This window comes from Archocentrus centrarchus, unplaced genomic scaffold, assembly GCF_007364275.1.
Source record: "Archocentrus centrarchus isolate MPI-CPG fArcCen1 unplaced genomic scaffold, fArcCen1 scaffold_32_ctg1, whole genome shotgun sequence".
Classification (NCBI taxonomy): Eukaryota; Metazoa; Chordata; class Actinopteri; order Cichliformes; family Cichlidae; genus Archocentrus; species Archocentrus centrarchus.
The window spans coordinates 3,199,768-3,216,877 of NW_022060260.1; the positions used below are offsets into that span (position 1 = coordinate 3,199,768).

At 41.2% G+C, this 17,110-nt stretch overlaps 1 protein-coding gene across 17 annotated transcripts in view; it reads right to left on the reverse strand.

Annotated features, from left to right (window-relative positions):
* Positions 1-1,286: 1,286 nt before the first annotated feature.
* Positions 1,287-17,110, reverse strand: part of ppfia1 (PTPRF interacting protein alpha 1) — a 48,063-nt gene continuing 32,239 nt past the window's right edge. Inside the window, exons 13-32 of one of the 17 annotated variants that reach the window (XM_030724109.1) lie at positions 15,179-15,329; positions 14,959-14,964; positions 14,512-14,735; positions 14,198-14,429; positions 11,749-11,778; positions 10,967-11,094; positions 10,707-10,870; positions 10,505-10,598; positions 10,087-10,098; positions 8,963-9,044; positions 8,669-8,869; positions 7,943-8,005; positions 6,639-6,665; positions 5,275-5,450; positions 4,918-5,015; positions 4,636-4,811; positions 3,904-3,972; positions 3,358-3,526; positions 3,132-3,194; positions 1,287-2,876 (exon numbers count right to left, since the gene is read on the reverse strand). In XM_030724109.1, the coding sequence (XP_030579969.1) occupies positions 3,139-3,194; positions 3,358-3,526; positions 3,904-3,972; positions 4,636-4,811; positions 4,918-5,015; positions 5,275-5,450; positions 6,639-6,665; positions 7,943-8,005; positions 8,669-8,869; positions 8,963-9,044; positions 10,087-10,098; positions 10,505-10,598; positions 10,707-10,870; positions 10,967-11,094; positions 11,749-11,778; positions 14,198-14,429; positions 14,512-14,735; positions 14,959-14,964; positions 15,179-15,329 (2,158 nt within the window). In that variant the 3' untranslated portion in view covers positions 1,287-2,876; positions 3,132-3,138. Of the gene's footprint in view, positions 2,899-3,131; positions 3,195-3,357; positions 3,527-3,903; positions 3,973-4,635; positions 4,812-4,917; positions 5,016-5,274; positions 5,451-6,638; positions 6,666-7,942; positions 8,006-8,668; positions 8,870-8,962; positions 9,045-10,086; positions 10,099-10,504; positions 10,599-10,706; positions 10,871-10,966; positions 11,095-11,748; positions 11,779-14,197; positions 14,430-14,511; positions 14,736-14,958; positions 14,965-15,178; positions 15,330-17,110 lie in introns of all 17 variants that reach the window. The other 16 variants (XM_030724107.1, XM_030724105.1, XM_030724106.1 and 13 more) reach the window with 16 other exon arrangements.

The window sequence follows — 17,110 nt, forward strand, 5'->3', positions numbered from 1 at the left end:
GTTGACCTTATGTGTCTTTCTGCAAAGAATGTTTTCACAGTTTTTGCTCTTTGGCAAGATGCATTATCATCTTGAAAAATGATTTCATTATCCCCAAACATCCTTTTGATAGTTGGGATAAAAAAAGTGTCCAGAATGTCAATGTTAACTTGTGTAATGACAGCTATCACCCCACTGCCTTTACCTGACATGCAGCCCCATATCATCAATGACTGTGGAAATGTACATGTTTTCTTCAGACAGTCGTCTGCATAACTCTCATTGGAAAAGCACCAAACAAAAGTTCCAGCATCATCACCTTGCCCAATGCAGATTTGAGATTCATCGCTGAACGATTGCCTTTCCTTAGCCCATTGTAACCTTGTTTTTGTCTATTTAGGTGTTAGTGATGGCTTTCTTTTAGTTTTTCTGTATGTAAATCCCATTCCCTTTAGGGGTTTTCTTACAGTTCGGTCACAGACGTTGACTCCAGTTTCCTCCCATTTGTTCCTCATTTGTTTTGTTGTATATTTTCTGTTTTCAAGGCATATTGCCTTAAGTTTTCTGTCTTGACGCTTTGATGTCTTCCTTGGTCGACCAGTATGCTTGCCTTTAATCACCTTCCCATGTTGTTTGTACTTGGTCCAGGTTTCAGACACAGCTGACTGTGAACAACCAACATCGTGGGCAACACTGCGTGATGATTTACCCTCTTTGAGGACTTTAATAATCCTCTCCTTTGTTTCGATTGACATCTCTGGTGTTGGAGCCATGATTCATGTCAGTCCACTTGTTGCAACAGCTCTCCAAGATGTGATCACTCCTTTTTACCTGCATACTAACGAGCAGATTTAATCTGATGCAGGTGTTAGTGTGTGTAATGAGAATTTGCAGGGTGATTCCATAATTTTTTCCTCAGAATTGAGTGATTCCATAATTTATTCCCTGTGCTTGTTCTAACAATCTAACTGTTACTGGCTACCACAATTATTTTTCTTGATTTCCTTTAGTGCTTCTTAAAGCCAGAAAGTTGCCATTTGAAATGCCTTTAGTTTTTTGTCATGTCTGTGATCTGCTTTTTTTCTACGAAATTAAACAACTGAAGGAACATCCTCAGAGACTGGTGATTCCATAATTTTTGCCAGGGGTTGTAGATGCAGCTTTATTTAAAGTCTCATGGATACTTAAAGAGTGACAAACCTGCTCCAGAAAAACTGCACTAAGCCTCGCACCACTCTTTGTAAGTTAATCATACCAACAAACACCAGCACAGAATGACGGGAAAAGAAAGAAGCTAAGTCTTTTATCTGCAGTGGAAAATAGCTTTCAGTATTTTATTGAAAGTAAGCAATAAATAATACTGTGATAAAAATAGTTTATAAGTACTCAGACTGTACATCATTGTTACAAGATCAGGAGATTCAATGGGAAGAGCAGGAATAAAAACAGCAACAGGATTTGCATTGTGCATAAATGACTAAATAAACAAAAAACATTTCTAATGTCAGCCTCAACTACATGTAGAGTGAAAAGAAAAGTCTACAGTTCCAACTCATTTGCCATGAAGACCAATGCTGGAACCTGTGTTGTGAGTGTAGATGGGACAAACTTAGACACAAGAAGCACTGCAACACTCAGACGTAGCTCTGGAAGCATCACTGACGACACAAAACATGGAGGAGTAATAATAAATAAGAAGAGACGACAAAGAGTTAAACAGTAAGGCTTAATATAAGATCTTCGTACAAAGTGTTTTTAAAAAAGGTTGGCGGTGGATCGCACCACCTTCAGGGTTATCTGGTGACAGCGGGGATCGACTGAGGCCTCAGTGAAGTTGGTCCATTGAAGTAGTTTCCACGCTTTGGAATCATCTGCACACTTGTTTGAAGTCCTCCTACGAGTGACCATTCCTCCAAAGGTGAGGAAGGTTTTGTTAAAGGGATAATCGGATGGATGGGTGGGTGGGTGGGCGGGGGGTATAAGTGGAGTGGATTCTGCATGCAAAGTAAACTACAGAGAACCTGGAAATCTGTTTTTACTTGCATCCAAAAGTAGCCCTCTTTTTTTCTCCTGCTACCGTTATATGGCTTTAATTCTTTAATTTAAGAGTTTCATTTTGGTATCGCAGATATGGAAAATAAACAAGAGACAAGAGAAATATGATGTGTTTCACATGATATCTGTGGTCATGGCCGCCTGGCTTGCCAGCAGTTATTTTGACGGCACTGAAGGACTCACAGTGTTGAGCAGTTTGTGAAACGGTGCAATAACTCCAGCAGTTTCTCTGATATTCACACATCTACTGACCTAAGAGCTGCATTTACACAATATCACAAGTAATAAGCTACTAATATTACAACAATTAAAAAAGGGCAAAGATATGAATTAAGTTATAGCACATATCCAAGTCACTTGAGCATTAATTCATTGATTAGAATTCAAATCAAAGATAGGAAACAAAAATTATACATCTGTTCAATAGAATCAGGATTATAAAAAAAGATTAGATAAAATGTCTGTTGGTAGAAATATACAAACTCCAGACTATTGAAACATTCAGTTACATACATCTGAGAGCTGAGCTTAATATGGGCACAGTGGAGAAATGTTGCTTTCTTTCTTTTTATAAAGTGGGTTGATTAAGGGACAGCGGCAAAAAGGGGTTACACAGAAATTCTAAAATCAATTAAACGTCCCATTGTTGACATAAATATATGATAAGAAATGCAGATAAATCTAGAAAAGTTCCTCTAGGGATACTGAGATTAGTGAGTAAAGTCTTTCTCTGTGATGTCAGCAAGAAGCAAAATATCTTTTGTGTCCTTGCACGTCATTTCAGTTCATCATTCTGGTCTTGAATACGGGGAATTTCCCTTCATCTTCTGACCAGCGGTTACCTATAGAAATAATGAGGATAAACTGAGAAGGGGATGAGAGAGATCACCAGACATGAGAGGGGAAGCAGGACAGAAGCCGGGGGTGGGGGGTAAATGGGTGGATGTAGTGAAGAAACAAACAAAAAAAGGAGATGCGTAAAAGGTGCGTTATTAGAGCAGAGAACTCCAGGAAACAGAAGCAGTTCAGCTGTGAAGAAATAGCCATACACTTCTCTGGTTTCATTATTTTAGCACTTTTGACATGTGCAGTCTTACCATTGCGTTAACAAGAGTAGGTCCTGACTGTGGCAGTGTCCAGCCTCTGTATAGACTGACTTCCTATGTTTCCATGTAGGCAAAATCACATGCAAAGACATGCCGTTAGTCACAGCATCATCAAAAAGCCAGCCAAAAAGAAGTAAGAGCATGTGAGGAGATGTTCTGCTCAAGTTAAGCAGCAGCATTCACAGAGCACATAACACACACACACACGCACTCTTACCATCCATCGGGCTCCTCTTTGGCTGTGTGGAGGGAGATGCTGCACCAGTGCTGGTAACTCGGAAGTTGGCAGGCAGGGTATCTGATGCACCCAAGGCCATCCCCCTCATGTCTTTGGGCCTGAACTTCTTTCTCCATGAAGGAGCACGGCGGAAGTTCTTATCATCATCCTAGAAGAAAGACGGGAAAGAAAGAGGAAGAAAGACAGATGAAGCTTTTAGTCCACGGGGGGTGGGGGGCTGTGGCTCAGGAGGTAGAGCAGGTCATCTACTAATCAGGAGGTGGTTCAGTCCCTGGCTGCTCTAGTCTGCATGCCAAAGTATCCTTGGGCAAAGTATTGAACCCCAAGTTGCTCCTGATGGAGTGTGAACGTGTGCATGAATGTTAGATAAAAACCACTCTGATGTAGAAAAAGTGCTTGTATGAATAGGTAAATGCCAAAGTGTTGTATATGTATCAAGCACTTTGAGAGGAGTAGAAAGCACAAGTCCATATACACTTTCACACTTGGTTTGTATCACTGTGTCATCGAGTGTGTGTTTGTCACCTCTTCCATCCTCCTGTCTGTGCCCATTGCCAGCAGACCGTTGTATTCGCGCTCCAGAGTTGCTCGGGCCTAGAAAGAAAGGAAAAGGAAAAGAATGATAAGCACAGCATCCCAAGGATCAGTATAAGACCCTCATCCTCCTGTCTGCTGAGCAGCTGGAACTGCGCTTTCATCCACACCCACTTGTTTCTGTCTTCAAAACCATCTCTTCCAGTTCCCATTCAATCTCATTTAACTTCCTGTATACTTACACCCTTTCACTTAAGTAACCTCAGGTCATTTATGTCAGGTAGACACCAGTGCCACATTTACAAACGGAGCACTGAAATAAATGTGTTTAAATTCTCTTTGTAAGGTTTTCAGGACGGGTCCACTGACCACACAAACTTGTCCAGGCAGAAAATTTTACATTCATATTTGCTGCTACATATTTGAGATTTTTTGTCAAATTTCAGAGTTTTTTTTTAAAGTCTATGTCCATTGCATTTTTAATGAGCATTATGATCTTTCAGCATTCGCGTTTGATTTTGAAATGTGTAAGAAAACAGCATTTACAGAACTCGTTCATACATGCAGTGCAAGCGAGAACACAAAGTTTGATCAGACATTAAACAGTTTTTAATATGCAACCTGTGAAAACAGCGCACACAGGTGAAAAATCATGTGACCATTTTTGGGCCTTAAAAAAGTAAAACAACAATTAGCTGGTGAAAACATTTGGCGTTTGTGCACCTGTGTGTTCTGAGTGGGGATCTGCAGCAGCAGGGCCAGGGTGTTGTGGTCAAAGGTTTCATCGAGGGCGAGCAGCGCGCCGTGAACTCCACTCTCATAAAGGTTGCTGCTGTACTCTTTGAGCCCAATGGACTGAACCCAACTGATCACGCGCTCATTACTCCACACCAGCACATCTGAAAGTACAAAACAGTGAATGACCTTCTAACTTGAGCGCCATTTTTAAAAGACACGTGATAACACTGTTGCTTTAATGAGGAAACAAATTAGTGGGCATGTCACCTGCCAGCTCCAGCTGGGAGTCCTCCCTCCTCCTCTCCAGCTCCTTCCTGTCATAGTTGAGCCTCCTTAGACACATCACACCACACTGAAAGCTGTTCCTATAGCACAAAAACACACACTTGTTCATTGTGGTCTCTGTTAGTTGTTACTCTGGCAATGATGCGCTCTCCTTTCCCCAAAGTAAAGTGTTTAATTTCTTTTGGACCAGTAACAGAGCTCTGTGACAGAGAATAAAAAAGTTGCATTACACTTTGTATACACTGACATATGTATGATTTGAGTGGCATAATGTTATAGTTGGCTGTGGTTTCTTCAAGACATTCACTAATAACAAAAAAAAATCCATCTACGTTTTACCTGTGGAAGCTGTCGACCATCTTAAGCTGTCCCCTAAGATCCTTCTTGGTGAGGTGGTCAAGCATGCGGGCGTCTACCAGTGACTCCATGAAGTAGGAGCGGTACTGTGGCAAACCCAGGCTGGGCAGCCACTCGTTACCGATCCACTCGTGGTTCATGTCTCCATACGCCAAAGTCTACAGACAGAGAAGAGGGGATTGAACCAGCGGTGGGAGACTGTGCTAAAAAGATGGAAAGTGATTATTATCACAGGTGTATTATAACTGTTTTAATAAAAATATCGGTTTTCCATTTGTTTTAAAAGATTATGATGAAGAGTTGCTATTTTAGAGCATATCTCTCAAGACTGTGAATGTGATGCAGCCTACATACTTCTGAACTGCAGACTTAACCAGATTTTATATTAATTATTTTGGACTCAACTTGTAAACAATTCATTTACAGTAGTTTATTACACAAACCTTTGTTATAAGCAAATAATTTTTCAAAACTCATTAAAACAAACAAACACACACACACACACACACACACACACACACACACACACACACACACACACACACACACACACACACACACACACACACACACACACGGGGGAAAAGAGCTGGTGCACATTAACCACAAGCGACAAAAGCAGGTTTCCTTCTCCAGCTTCATCTCTGCAACTCAGCAAGACAAACATTAGATGAACCCAATGAATTGTCCAGCAGCAGTGAATAAAACCAAAGTGGATTATTTTACTGAATGGAAAGAAAGAAGGAAAAACAGATTATTGTGTACTAGAGATGTACCAATCTAATATTGAGATCATATATTTGTCCAAACCTGACTCACAATGCTAGATTAGGTATCAGTGACAACACTCCACATATCAGTAGCAGTGCACTGGTTTGTATCTGGAAAGCTAACAAACTGGGATGGCACGACTGAAAAACGCTTTGACTGTTTTTATCGGACTTCACTTTAAGACTCCACCTGACTCTTGTGAGCTGTAAAAGATGTTTCTGTTTTTTTATCTTGTCCTATTGACAATATTTTACTAATAAATACCAATTCAGTATATTCTTGGATTCATTTATTTATTTTTTAAATTTTATTTCACAAAAGCAATATTTAAGTCAAGCCTGATGTAGAAATACAGATAATTAATGTAAATTTTTTGTTGCAGTGTGCTTCTGCTCTATGAGCAAACACAACTATAGTAGCATTTCATATGTGGAGAAAATCAAAATTAAACTGACTGTGCTGGAACATGCTTATTGAGAGGAAAACAAGGCAATCAACACTGAATTAAAAACAGTATTGAAGGAGAAGGGGGAAAAGCAGGTGAGCATAGGTGGGTTTGGGGAACTTATGCAAACCTGGGCCCAGCTACCCTTGTCATCCTCCTGGTGTTAGCATGGTTAGAGTGAGCATGGTGAAAAAAAAAACAAAACAGAAAGGTGAGGGGTTAGTGAGGCAGCAGTGCTGGGGTTAGAGCAGCTTCAAGTGGAAAGTATAAAATAATTAACAAAATATCAAGTCACTTAAAATATATGGAAAATAACAAAACAGACAAATGAACCGTCTGGTACGGCATCAAACAGGAAATACAAACGGTGGCCGATCAGAACTAAATAAATATTTATATAGACCTTAATAACAGAGCGGTGGCTGGATAACAAAATAAATACCCAATAAATTAAGTTTTTAAATTAAAAATAGTGCATAATATAGATTATATATATTGCAAAACTGTGCTCAAATGGTTTAGTCCAACCAGAGAAGCTACCAGACAAATAATGTTTCCCACTTACTTTACATGAGCAGGCTGCACAGCTATATTATTTGTTTCTTTTCACAATTTATTATATTTAATTTTTCAGTGAGATTAGATTAGATTAATTTTACTTTTTTAGCAGTTTTTTGCAGTTAACAGCTATCTTCTTGTCTACCACTTCTCTACCAGCAGGCTGAGAAGTCCATGTTATGGTTGTTCTTGATGTCCTCCTGATTGCCATGCACCAGATGTTATTTAATTCAATAAAAAAACATAATTTAATTAAATTACTTCAAATTTATTTTAGTCACAGAGCGCAACTCCAATTATTTTCAGATCATTTGATGAATAGAAAACATGTTTTGATGGCAACAGATTTCCTTTGGAGTCAAAAATGACACCAGGATATTAAGAGGGTTAAAAATGATAAGAATAAATAACTGCAGTTAAAGGCGGCAGTGGAGGAAGTCCATGTGTATTCTCACTCACTCAGAATAAATAAGGAATCTATAGAACATGAAAACCCTTCGAACAAGAAGTCATCTGAGCACCAGGAATTCCTCTAACCAAACAGAAATCACAAACCTAAGCACATACACTAAACACAAGCTAACGTAAAGCTACTTTAAAAGCAGAAACACACACAAACTGTGTAAGGACTAAAGAAAAAGATGAAGACGTTACCAACAGCAACAAAGAAGTCACCAACTACTGGAACAAATAAGGCCTTGTTTCAAGGTGCTCAGTGATCCTCCATGCAGCCTAATTCATATTGGACTTATTCAACAGAAAAATATGCACGTAATAAGTGAAATATAGCACAACTGAAGACAACTTGAAACAAGGCTCAACAGTCACCACAGATATGAGAAGCCACCTGTGACCAGCCAATCAGGGTAGACTAACCGTGGGAGGTGTGGCTGCCAAACTTTCCATTTCTTCATGTGTGACCCAAACGTTTCCTGTGGTCTGATCATTTGACACCAACCAATTGCAAGTGTGTCAAAAGGGAACAGTGGTAAAGGACAGAAAAAGAGCCAGATGGAGAGAAGATCATGAAGCATTTGTTTCATTCATTATTAGCAAAAGAATTTAGATGAGAAAAAAAAAAAAAACAGAAGCAATTTGATTCAAACATTAAACTGTAAATGGACTCGTTCTTATACTGCGCTTTTCTACTCTACAAAGCGCTTCACACAACATTCCTCGTTCACTCATTCACACACATTCACACAAGCACTTCCTTCTGCAGCTAACGGCTTTCTGTCTAACATTCACACACATTCGTGCTCCGACGGTTGCATCGGAGAGCAACTTGGGGTTCAGTATCTTGCCCGAGGATACTTTGGCACGCAGGCTGGAGTAGCCAGGAACTGAACCCCCAACCACCAACCTTAGTGCTCTGCGCTACCTCCTGAGCTACAGCCACCCCATTAGTACATGTCAAGTATGTAAGCAGACAAAATGTTAATGTATTAAAAGTTTCATGCTCAAGAGATAATAAGAATGCGACAAAGTGCTTAAAAGTATCATTAAGACTTTTGAAAGCGTAAGCTGTCCCAAAATGATCAGCAGTAAATTACCAAACAGGTACAACTGCAAAGAGAAGAGTTTTTATCGACAGACGGGTACCGTTCTGGAGGTTGGTGGGGCTGAAGGGCTGGTGAGAGACATGATTTCCTGGATGGCCAAACGAAGCTTCAGGCGATGCAGTGGGTTGCTGATTCCAATCTCCCTTTGGATCTCTGTGTCCGACAACGCTGACATGATGGCTCCACTCTTCACATTAGCACGACATGCAGCCACATACCAGGCTGGCATGCCCACCCATAGCTGGCCACACGGGGACAGATCAGCAACAGTTAAATGGGATTAATGGTTTAGACATGGCTGACTGGTTTTCAATGAATTGTGTTAGTCTTGTACCTCTAGCCAAACCACAACAGTCGGTCCATCCCACTGGGCAAATGGCAGGCCCTGTCTCCGAGCCTCTTCCAGTAATTCATGCCTGCAAGACAGAATACATATTAAGGCCAACTTGTAATTCACTTGCTCAAGAACCTAAAAATTCACAGCCACGGAGCCAAATGCAGAGTCCGTCATGAATCCCAATATGCACACACAAACCCCAAGACATCAGCTGACATGCATACTCAAGACTGAGAGCAGAAAACAGGGAAACTGAACCCAAGAAAATCTCAAAAATAATAATCTGGAAAGGCCTATAAAGACAACAAGTCTCCTAAGCCTTTTTCCAAGTCTCGACAGCCCAGGTTTAATCAGCTCATTTGACAGCCTGGGACAGATGATAGAAGATTACAACAAGGTCTCGAGGCTGGGGAACTTTATTTTAATGACGTTTTTCCCTGAACCAGTGCGTTGGAAGTCCACTTGGAAAATCTTTTTAGTATGGAAGCACTCTTCTACAATCATAGGGAAACAAGCACAGAGGAAAGTATGTAGGAGAGAAAAACTTTGCACTGGCTGGCTAAAGACTACATTCAGTTCATGCACATTCTCAGTTTGCCATAAAGGAATAGAGCAATTAGACTGCAGTCTTGGCTGATGCTATGGCACGTTGCTCCACTAGATGTAGCTGTGTACCGTAGCATCAACAAGCTCACCATCTGCTTGGCAGACCCATTTTAAAGGGTTGGCAGATATGCCCAAAAAGCATATTCTTAACTAACAATTCAGCTTACGCAAATACTGAGGACTTTAACAAAATGACTGTACTAATCTCACTTTCAAAGTTATGGACAACACACACAAAGAGCCAACTTCCATTAACTGTTTTTCCCATAGTTCTAGTGCATAATGCCATGCTCCAATAGGAAAGGAAAATTCTGCACCCACAACAATCAGCGCATACACACATTCCTGTTAGTTATGCTCTGCTGTGGAAAGCAGGGTAAAGAGGAGGATGGAAAATCTATCAGACATTCAGAGGGACACTTGTTCAGAGTCCTCAGGGCTACTGGTGAGGTCAAGGTGAAGCCAAGTGTCGAAAGAAGCTAAGGCAAGGCAAAAAGCAACATGAACCAACTTACCCAGTCTTTGGACTACACATGGAATGAGGGGGGTGGTGAATAAAGAAAGAAGGGGGTTGGCAAAAAGAAAATAAAGAAAAAGAATGAATTGTTGCTTATTCAAGAGCTACATGGTAGCAAAACATTTGTGGTGTTTTCTTGTACAAAAATAAGAATGAGTGTGTGAAAAAAGACAGGAGATGTAAGCAATGAGTGCAATGGAAATGCTTTGAGGTGGAATGAAAGGCTGTGCACAGGAGCCAGGTGGTGGGGAAACGGCATGTGAGGCAGCGCTTGACTGCAACAGGCACTCTGAAGCTCACAGTAACGCTGATACACAAAATATACAGCTGGGTGTTTTATCATTATTAGCTTTCTTCTTACTCTAATACAGTCTGGAGACATCAGAGGGGAAGGGGACTTTCATGTATACACTTACTTCTTCTGTAGTTTCCTGTTCTTCTCCACAGGGCCCCCAAGGGTGCCCACACCTAAGCCATCCTTTTGAGAGCTCTCCGCCTCAGGAGTGCCAGCTAGGAACATAAAGACCTTGTTCAGAGCTCTGACAGGACCAGAAACTCACCACTACTGGTAGCATGTAGGTACAGAACATTGGTTTAACCCTGTGCCTAGTGTCTGACCTTGGCTGGAGGAGTCCTTGCCAGGAATGCTGGGTCGACCTTTCTCTTTCTTCCCAAAGAGGCGTCCAATGGAAGACTTAATACTCTTCTTCTTGGCTGCTTTGTTGAGAGAGTCTTGGCTGCTGTTGCTACTGCTTGGGTTACTACACTGTCCATCCTGCAGACTGCCCAGCCGACACAAACAAAGGTTAAGTGATAGGTTGAAGAGAGATCAGACAGACAAATGCTTCAAAACAATTTCTCCAGGAGACATATCTTACCCTCGGATGTCTCTGATGTCCTCATGACTGGCAGCATGGCCCACATCCCTGTTCAGTCGCATTGAGCGTGGAGTAGTGGGGGGTGACGTCTCACAATGAATAGTGGCCTTGTCATCTTGGGCAGACTGCTTGTCAATAACAGAGAAACATTAATGAAAAGTATAGTGTGCAAGGTTTAAAAAACACCTTTTATTCACACACTCTTTTTAAGTAAAAAAAAAAAGTTTACATCAAAGTTACTCTGAACATTAAAAAATAAATTAAAATCAGGACCGACGGGAAAGAGCACTGCAAACAAAGCATGCTGACTATTCACAACAGACTTGTACACCTTTATAATTAGTTTCATGTCCCGCTAATGATGCATTTCTGTAGAGCTGATTTTGCTTTCTAATGATGACAATGACTGGTCACAGATGTAACATGTGGTAAGGATCCATGGGAAATTTCCTGCCTCAAGACTGAACCTGGAACCTGCTGTTAGCAATTCTTTAGCAGCTTATTTGGTAAGCAAATGTTTTTTCAGTGTAGTTTGTACAACCTGACCGAGATCCCCTGTTAAATGTAAACTGGTAAAGTAAAAAAATGTAGGTGGTATGCAAATGAGGAGGGAAAAAAAAAAACCTCTTCATTACTATATAAAAATATTTAGCATCATAAAATATATCCAAAGCATATTTTACAATGCTAAATATTTTTACACTCAAAATGACTATGATGAGGACAATGAACATATTAGACAGGTCCCTCACAGAGCTCAGGAAAGCAGGTCACTAGTTTACCTTCCTGCGGTGCTTGCGCAGGTCACTAGGCTGAAGTATGGCAAAAAAAGGAGAGAGGAGAGAAGCAGTTAGTGAGACACACAACAGATCAGCGGTGGAATCAAGCCATGCACAAAGAGACAAGAGCAGGAAATCACAACAAGATACACAGCACAATTACCCGTGTACACGCACACACACACACACACGCACAGGCAGAGAGACACACAGAGATTCAGAGAAACTGTTGTTTTTATTGTGCAATTAAGAAATGGAGTTCTTGGGAACAGTCTGCAGCAGTACCACCACACCCGAGGGAGGAAACACTGCACAAACCAGGCTGGAAGTTGGGTCAGGACAGGGTAGGATGGGTGCAGTCTAGCTCCCAAAATTATACCAGCACTAATATTTCAATGACATCAAAGTGTTTATGAAATCTGCTTTGAACTGGTGAACCAATTTAGAAGCCAAGTAGCTAGCAGGTTACTTCTGTTTAACAGCATTTGGAATCAGAGGTTTTTTTGTATATACTGGAGATTTGGACATGGACTGTGTGGCACCTGAATTTATGATGCACAGCTGTTCTATCATTATTTATACTCTGCACCAACAGTGGTGGTGGTGGGGGGGGATTTTTTATTTCCCTCTGCATTCCTCACAGACCTGGCATTAGCAGAGCAAATAAACCATCAGTGTGCCACATTTCTACAGGAATTTCTTTTGCCCAGGAGGAAAATCTCTAATCACTCATTTCCTTTGCTCAGCTGACAGCGCACGGGCCAAGACAGGGGAGAGAGTGAGGTATGAAAGGGAAACAGGAAGAGGAAATTGAAGGGTGAGGAGAAAATTAATTTAATTACCAAAAATTTTTTTCCTCTTACAGTGTCCATTATAACATTCAGACTAGTTTCACTGATGCATTAAAGATAAACTCGTGTTTTTTTTTTAACCAAGTAAGGACTATAAATATGTAAAACTGACATGTCTCTGGCATTATCCGCCAGACTCAAAGAAGTGTTCCTTTCATGTCTAATGTGTTACAGCCATACTTCAATAAACTGCTTGAACTGCTTAAATTCCTCACTTTTAGCAGAACAGACGCAAGATCTGCACAATGGATAAATTAGAAGCTGCTCTGCAGTCAAGCTAATCCAAGACAACTTCATTTGTTTTCATAACTTCAGCAAACACTTAAACTTAGAACACTTAAACTAAGAAACCAAAACAAAAACTGAGTGCAGTGGGAGACGAATGGGAGCTGAGAAACTGAAAATAAACAGACGTGCACCTCCTGTCATATCAGGTGGCACACGGGGTCAGTCGCCTGCGTTCCTAATGTAAGGAGGGTTTGCAAATTGAGAACTTCTTCTTTAAAACTAATTCAGCACATTTACGTTAATGCAACATTACCAAACACAGATGAACTGGCAGCCTGTTAGCAAATCTTACCAAAAATAAACCAAACAGCCATTTAAACAGGCAGGCCCTGTGGGCAGCAGCAAACACCACAGGTGTTTGCACCTGTGAGCAGGAAGCACTCACGGGTAGAGGGGCGTTGTGCACCCTCTGTTTCCTCCTAGTGTTTTAAATACATGGAATTCAGCTTAACACTTTAGGTGTGCTTGTTTTTTGCATATAGAATACTGACAGAAGACCTGAACGAGCCTGAGCATTCACATACTATCACTTGCAGTTTTGCGCCTTTCGTTCACATACAGCTGAATGAATCAGATGTACGAGCCAGAATGAACGAGAAGCTACCAAAGGTTTTCGGGACCACACAAATAATCTAATCCTTGGTATTCAGAAAATATTACAAGCAGATCTACATTTATTTACAATTTGGTTAGTGCTCTCATAAGCAGTCTACAAAACAAATACAAAACCTCAGAGCCAAGATTTGGGTTTAACACAGAGGAAGAGTTTCCTGTTTGCAATGAAGTTGGCAAAAGGATCAGAAGGGACAGGAAGTGGCAGACTGCACCCACCCGAGAAGGGAATGAAGGGAGCTGTGGGAAGATCTACAGGTACCTGGAAGTATGGTGCATAGTTACTGGCTTGGGGAGGGGGACTGAAGCCAGTTGTACCATATGGCAAATAAGTTACTGTCTGCTGGAAGAGGGAGCTCTGGGTGACGTAGGGGTCATAGCAATACTGCTACAGGCAGGGGTGCAGTTATATATATATACACAAGCTGTTACAAACTGTCATGCATACAAATATAAGCAGACTACCACAATGATTAAACAAAAGCAACATGGAAGGCCAACATTTTTTAAGTTATATAATAATTTAAAAAAAAGACGATATCAAACCAAGACAACAGGGTGAAAATATCAGTAAATGTAATCTGAGAAATCAACACTACTGTTTTGGTGACGTATATCTCAAAGAGGCTTTTCAAAAAAAAATACAGCAGGCCTAGGAAGTTAAATGTGTACTCATCATAGGAAAGTAAAGGAAGTGTTACCAAGGTCATGACACCCATTCGATCCAGTTCTCTGTTGGGGCTGTGGGGAATGCGTCTCGGGGTGGAGTGGCCGGAACCGGGTGGAGAGCTGCCCAGCGAAGAGCCAGCACAGAGTGACGGAGGGATGGAGCTCATGGAGCGGAAATGTCCTCCAAGGCTGTCGCCACTGCTGACCCGGCACTCTATCTCCTCTGCTCGAATAGCTGTGCTCTCCTTCTCCTCTTGGATCATTCTGCAATTTGAATAGGTGAAAATATATGTATCATTTTCATGAAAAAGATGTTACATGATACAAGAGGTGTTTGTAGCAGTACCTGATTTCATTGTTGATAGCATCCAGCTGCTCCTGCAGCATTAAGGCAAGGGTCTGTGCATCAGCCTGGCCAGCAGGGGACAGCAGGTCCACTGAGCTGAAAACTGTCTCTCGATCTTCCTCCAGGTCTGAGGCGTCCATGTCGCTCTCAAAGGCTTGTGCCACATTTGCCAGCACATTAGCCTGCTGCATGCGCTCCCACTCCTGCTCATTCAAAGTCTGCACCTGCATTTATGCACACAGGTATAAAACAGGGAGTGAAGGAAAGATAAAAACATCAGGAAAGCAGAAATTGCAGGGAGAAAATAATGAAAAGGTTGGAGAAAGCAAGCAACAGGCATGCGAGAGGATGACAGGCACAGAGGGATAAATGGTTAGCTAGATACTCAGGCTTTTGTAATTAATTCAACACAGACACTGTCACTGTATCTCAGGCACACCGACTTACATGTCGCTGATTGTCCATAATGGAAGCAAATAGAAAGAAGTGGAGGACAAGAAAAACATCAGAGAGAACTCAAACATTAGACTGAAACAGGAAAGGAATGAAAAAGCCACACCATACAAGGTACACAGCTCTGAGATGTGTTCAAATAGTGCATTATTTAAGAAAAAACAACAAGAGCTGTTACTTTACATCTGCTTTACGTCTGGAGTTGTGAGCTCACCTTGGATGGTTCGTCCCGGAGCGCTGCCACACGTCCTTTCTGAGGCCGTCTCAGGACGAGAGCACCACCATAATGGTCTGAGTTACTGTCCATCATCAAGGAGGCGGACACTGGATATCTGAAATCTGGGGTGCCTTCCAGCTGAGACCGCCTTGAAAAACACAATCGCATCAATGAAATTAATTTATTGAATGGGAAACTGACTCAGAGGTCACATTAGGCATATTAATTCTGTCACTTCTTGAATATTTGCTTTTAAAATCACAGGAAAATTTGAGATTTACAGCAGAAAACATTAGTGTCAAAAATAGTTCCAGCAGCACCCGTGGCCTCTCAACATTAACACTGTACACTCCTCTCTACAGATCTTGAAGCACCTCAGGTCACTGACTGATGCAGCCTGGTGCAGGAAGAGCACATGCTGTGGAGGTTCTTCCCAATGAACAGAGTGCTTGTTGGTTCACAAATTCTGATGTTCAGACTGCCTTGCTGACTTCTGATCGCTTCAAAAAGTTTTGCTAACTGTTGATCACAAATTCATAATGACGTAGACAGTGCTGGTATTACAGAGTTTGCTGAATGCAATATTAAGATTCTGAATTAAATCAAATTAATATGAAAAGTGATTCGAGGAAAAGAAACTCCTCTGCAGCAATCTCTCCCAATGAAGCAAACATCAAGTCTAATTAATTTAGTTTATATTTGGCCGTTTAGTTAGAATGGCTATGGTTGTTTTATTAGCCTCCACTGTCACTGGGGACAATCATCTGCTTTATCTGATGCTCAAGTCAAGTGGCCACACAATCACCATTTCCAAGCCCTGCTTTTATACTACATAAAATAAAATAAAAGTTCAGTTAAATAAAGACTATGATAGAAATACACTCACTTTTGTTAGGTGCACCTTCCTAGTAGTGGGTTGGAAGCCCTTCCAACAATGTGCTGGAAACATTCCTGAGAGAGTTCGGTTTATACTGACATGGTAGTTTCACACAGATGCTACAAATTTGTCAGATGCAAATCTCCTGATCCACAACATCCCAGAGATGCCCTGCTGGATTAGGATCTGATGATTGAGTACAGTGAACTCATTGTCATGTTCAAGAAACCAGTTTGCGATGATCTGAGCTTTGTGACATGCTGGAAGCAGCCATCAGAGATCGGGTACACTGTGGTCATAAAGGTATGAACACTGTCAGCAACAATACTCAGGTAGGCTGTGGTGTTTAAACAATGTTCAACTGGGACTAAGGGGCCCAAATTGCACCATTACATCACCACCATCAGCCCGGACCTTTCATACAGGGCAGGATGGATGCATACTTTCATCCTGTTTACAACAAATTCTGACTCTACCATCAAAATGTTGAAGCAGAAATCAGACCACGTGTGGCCTGTTTGCTGGGTCATCAGACCTACCACAGTCTCTTTGGTGCACTGGTTCAACATGCTGTGAATTCAGAGATGTTATTCTGCACTACCTTTGTTGTAGTGACAGGTTACAAACTTCTTATCAATTCAAAGCAGACTGGCCATTCTGCTCTGACCTCTGTCTTTAGGAATTTTCACACAGAGAATTTTTTTTCTTTCTTTCTTGTTTTATGTTTGTCAAATCATTCTCTGGAAACCCTAAAGGTGTGTGGGAAAACACTATATGATCAGCAGTTTCAATAGCTCGTCTGGCACAACATGTTCAAAATCACTTAGGGAGTTTGTTTACTGTGGTCTGAATCTGCTGATGAGTTTGTAAACGTGCAGCTGTGGTTTGATTTATTTTCACACAGAAATAGCTCCAAATGTACTCCAAGTAAACCAAAATTCATCACTACAAATTATGCGAGAATGTTTAGTCCTCTTTCGGTCAGATGTGTCTGGGGTGGGAGAATACAGGAAGGTGCTGTGTTCTGGCCTACTGGATAGCATGGAGGTTTT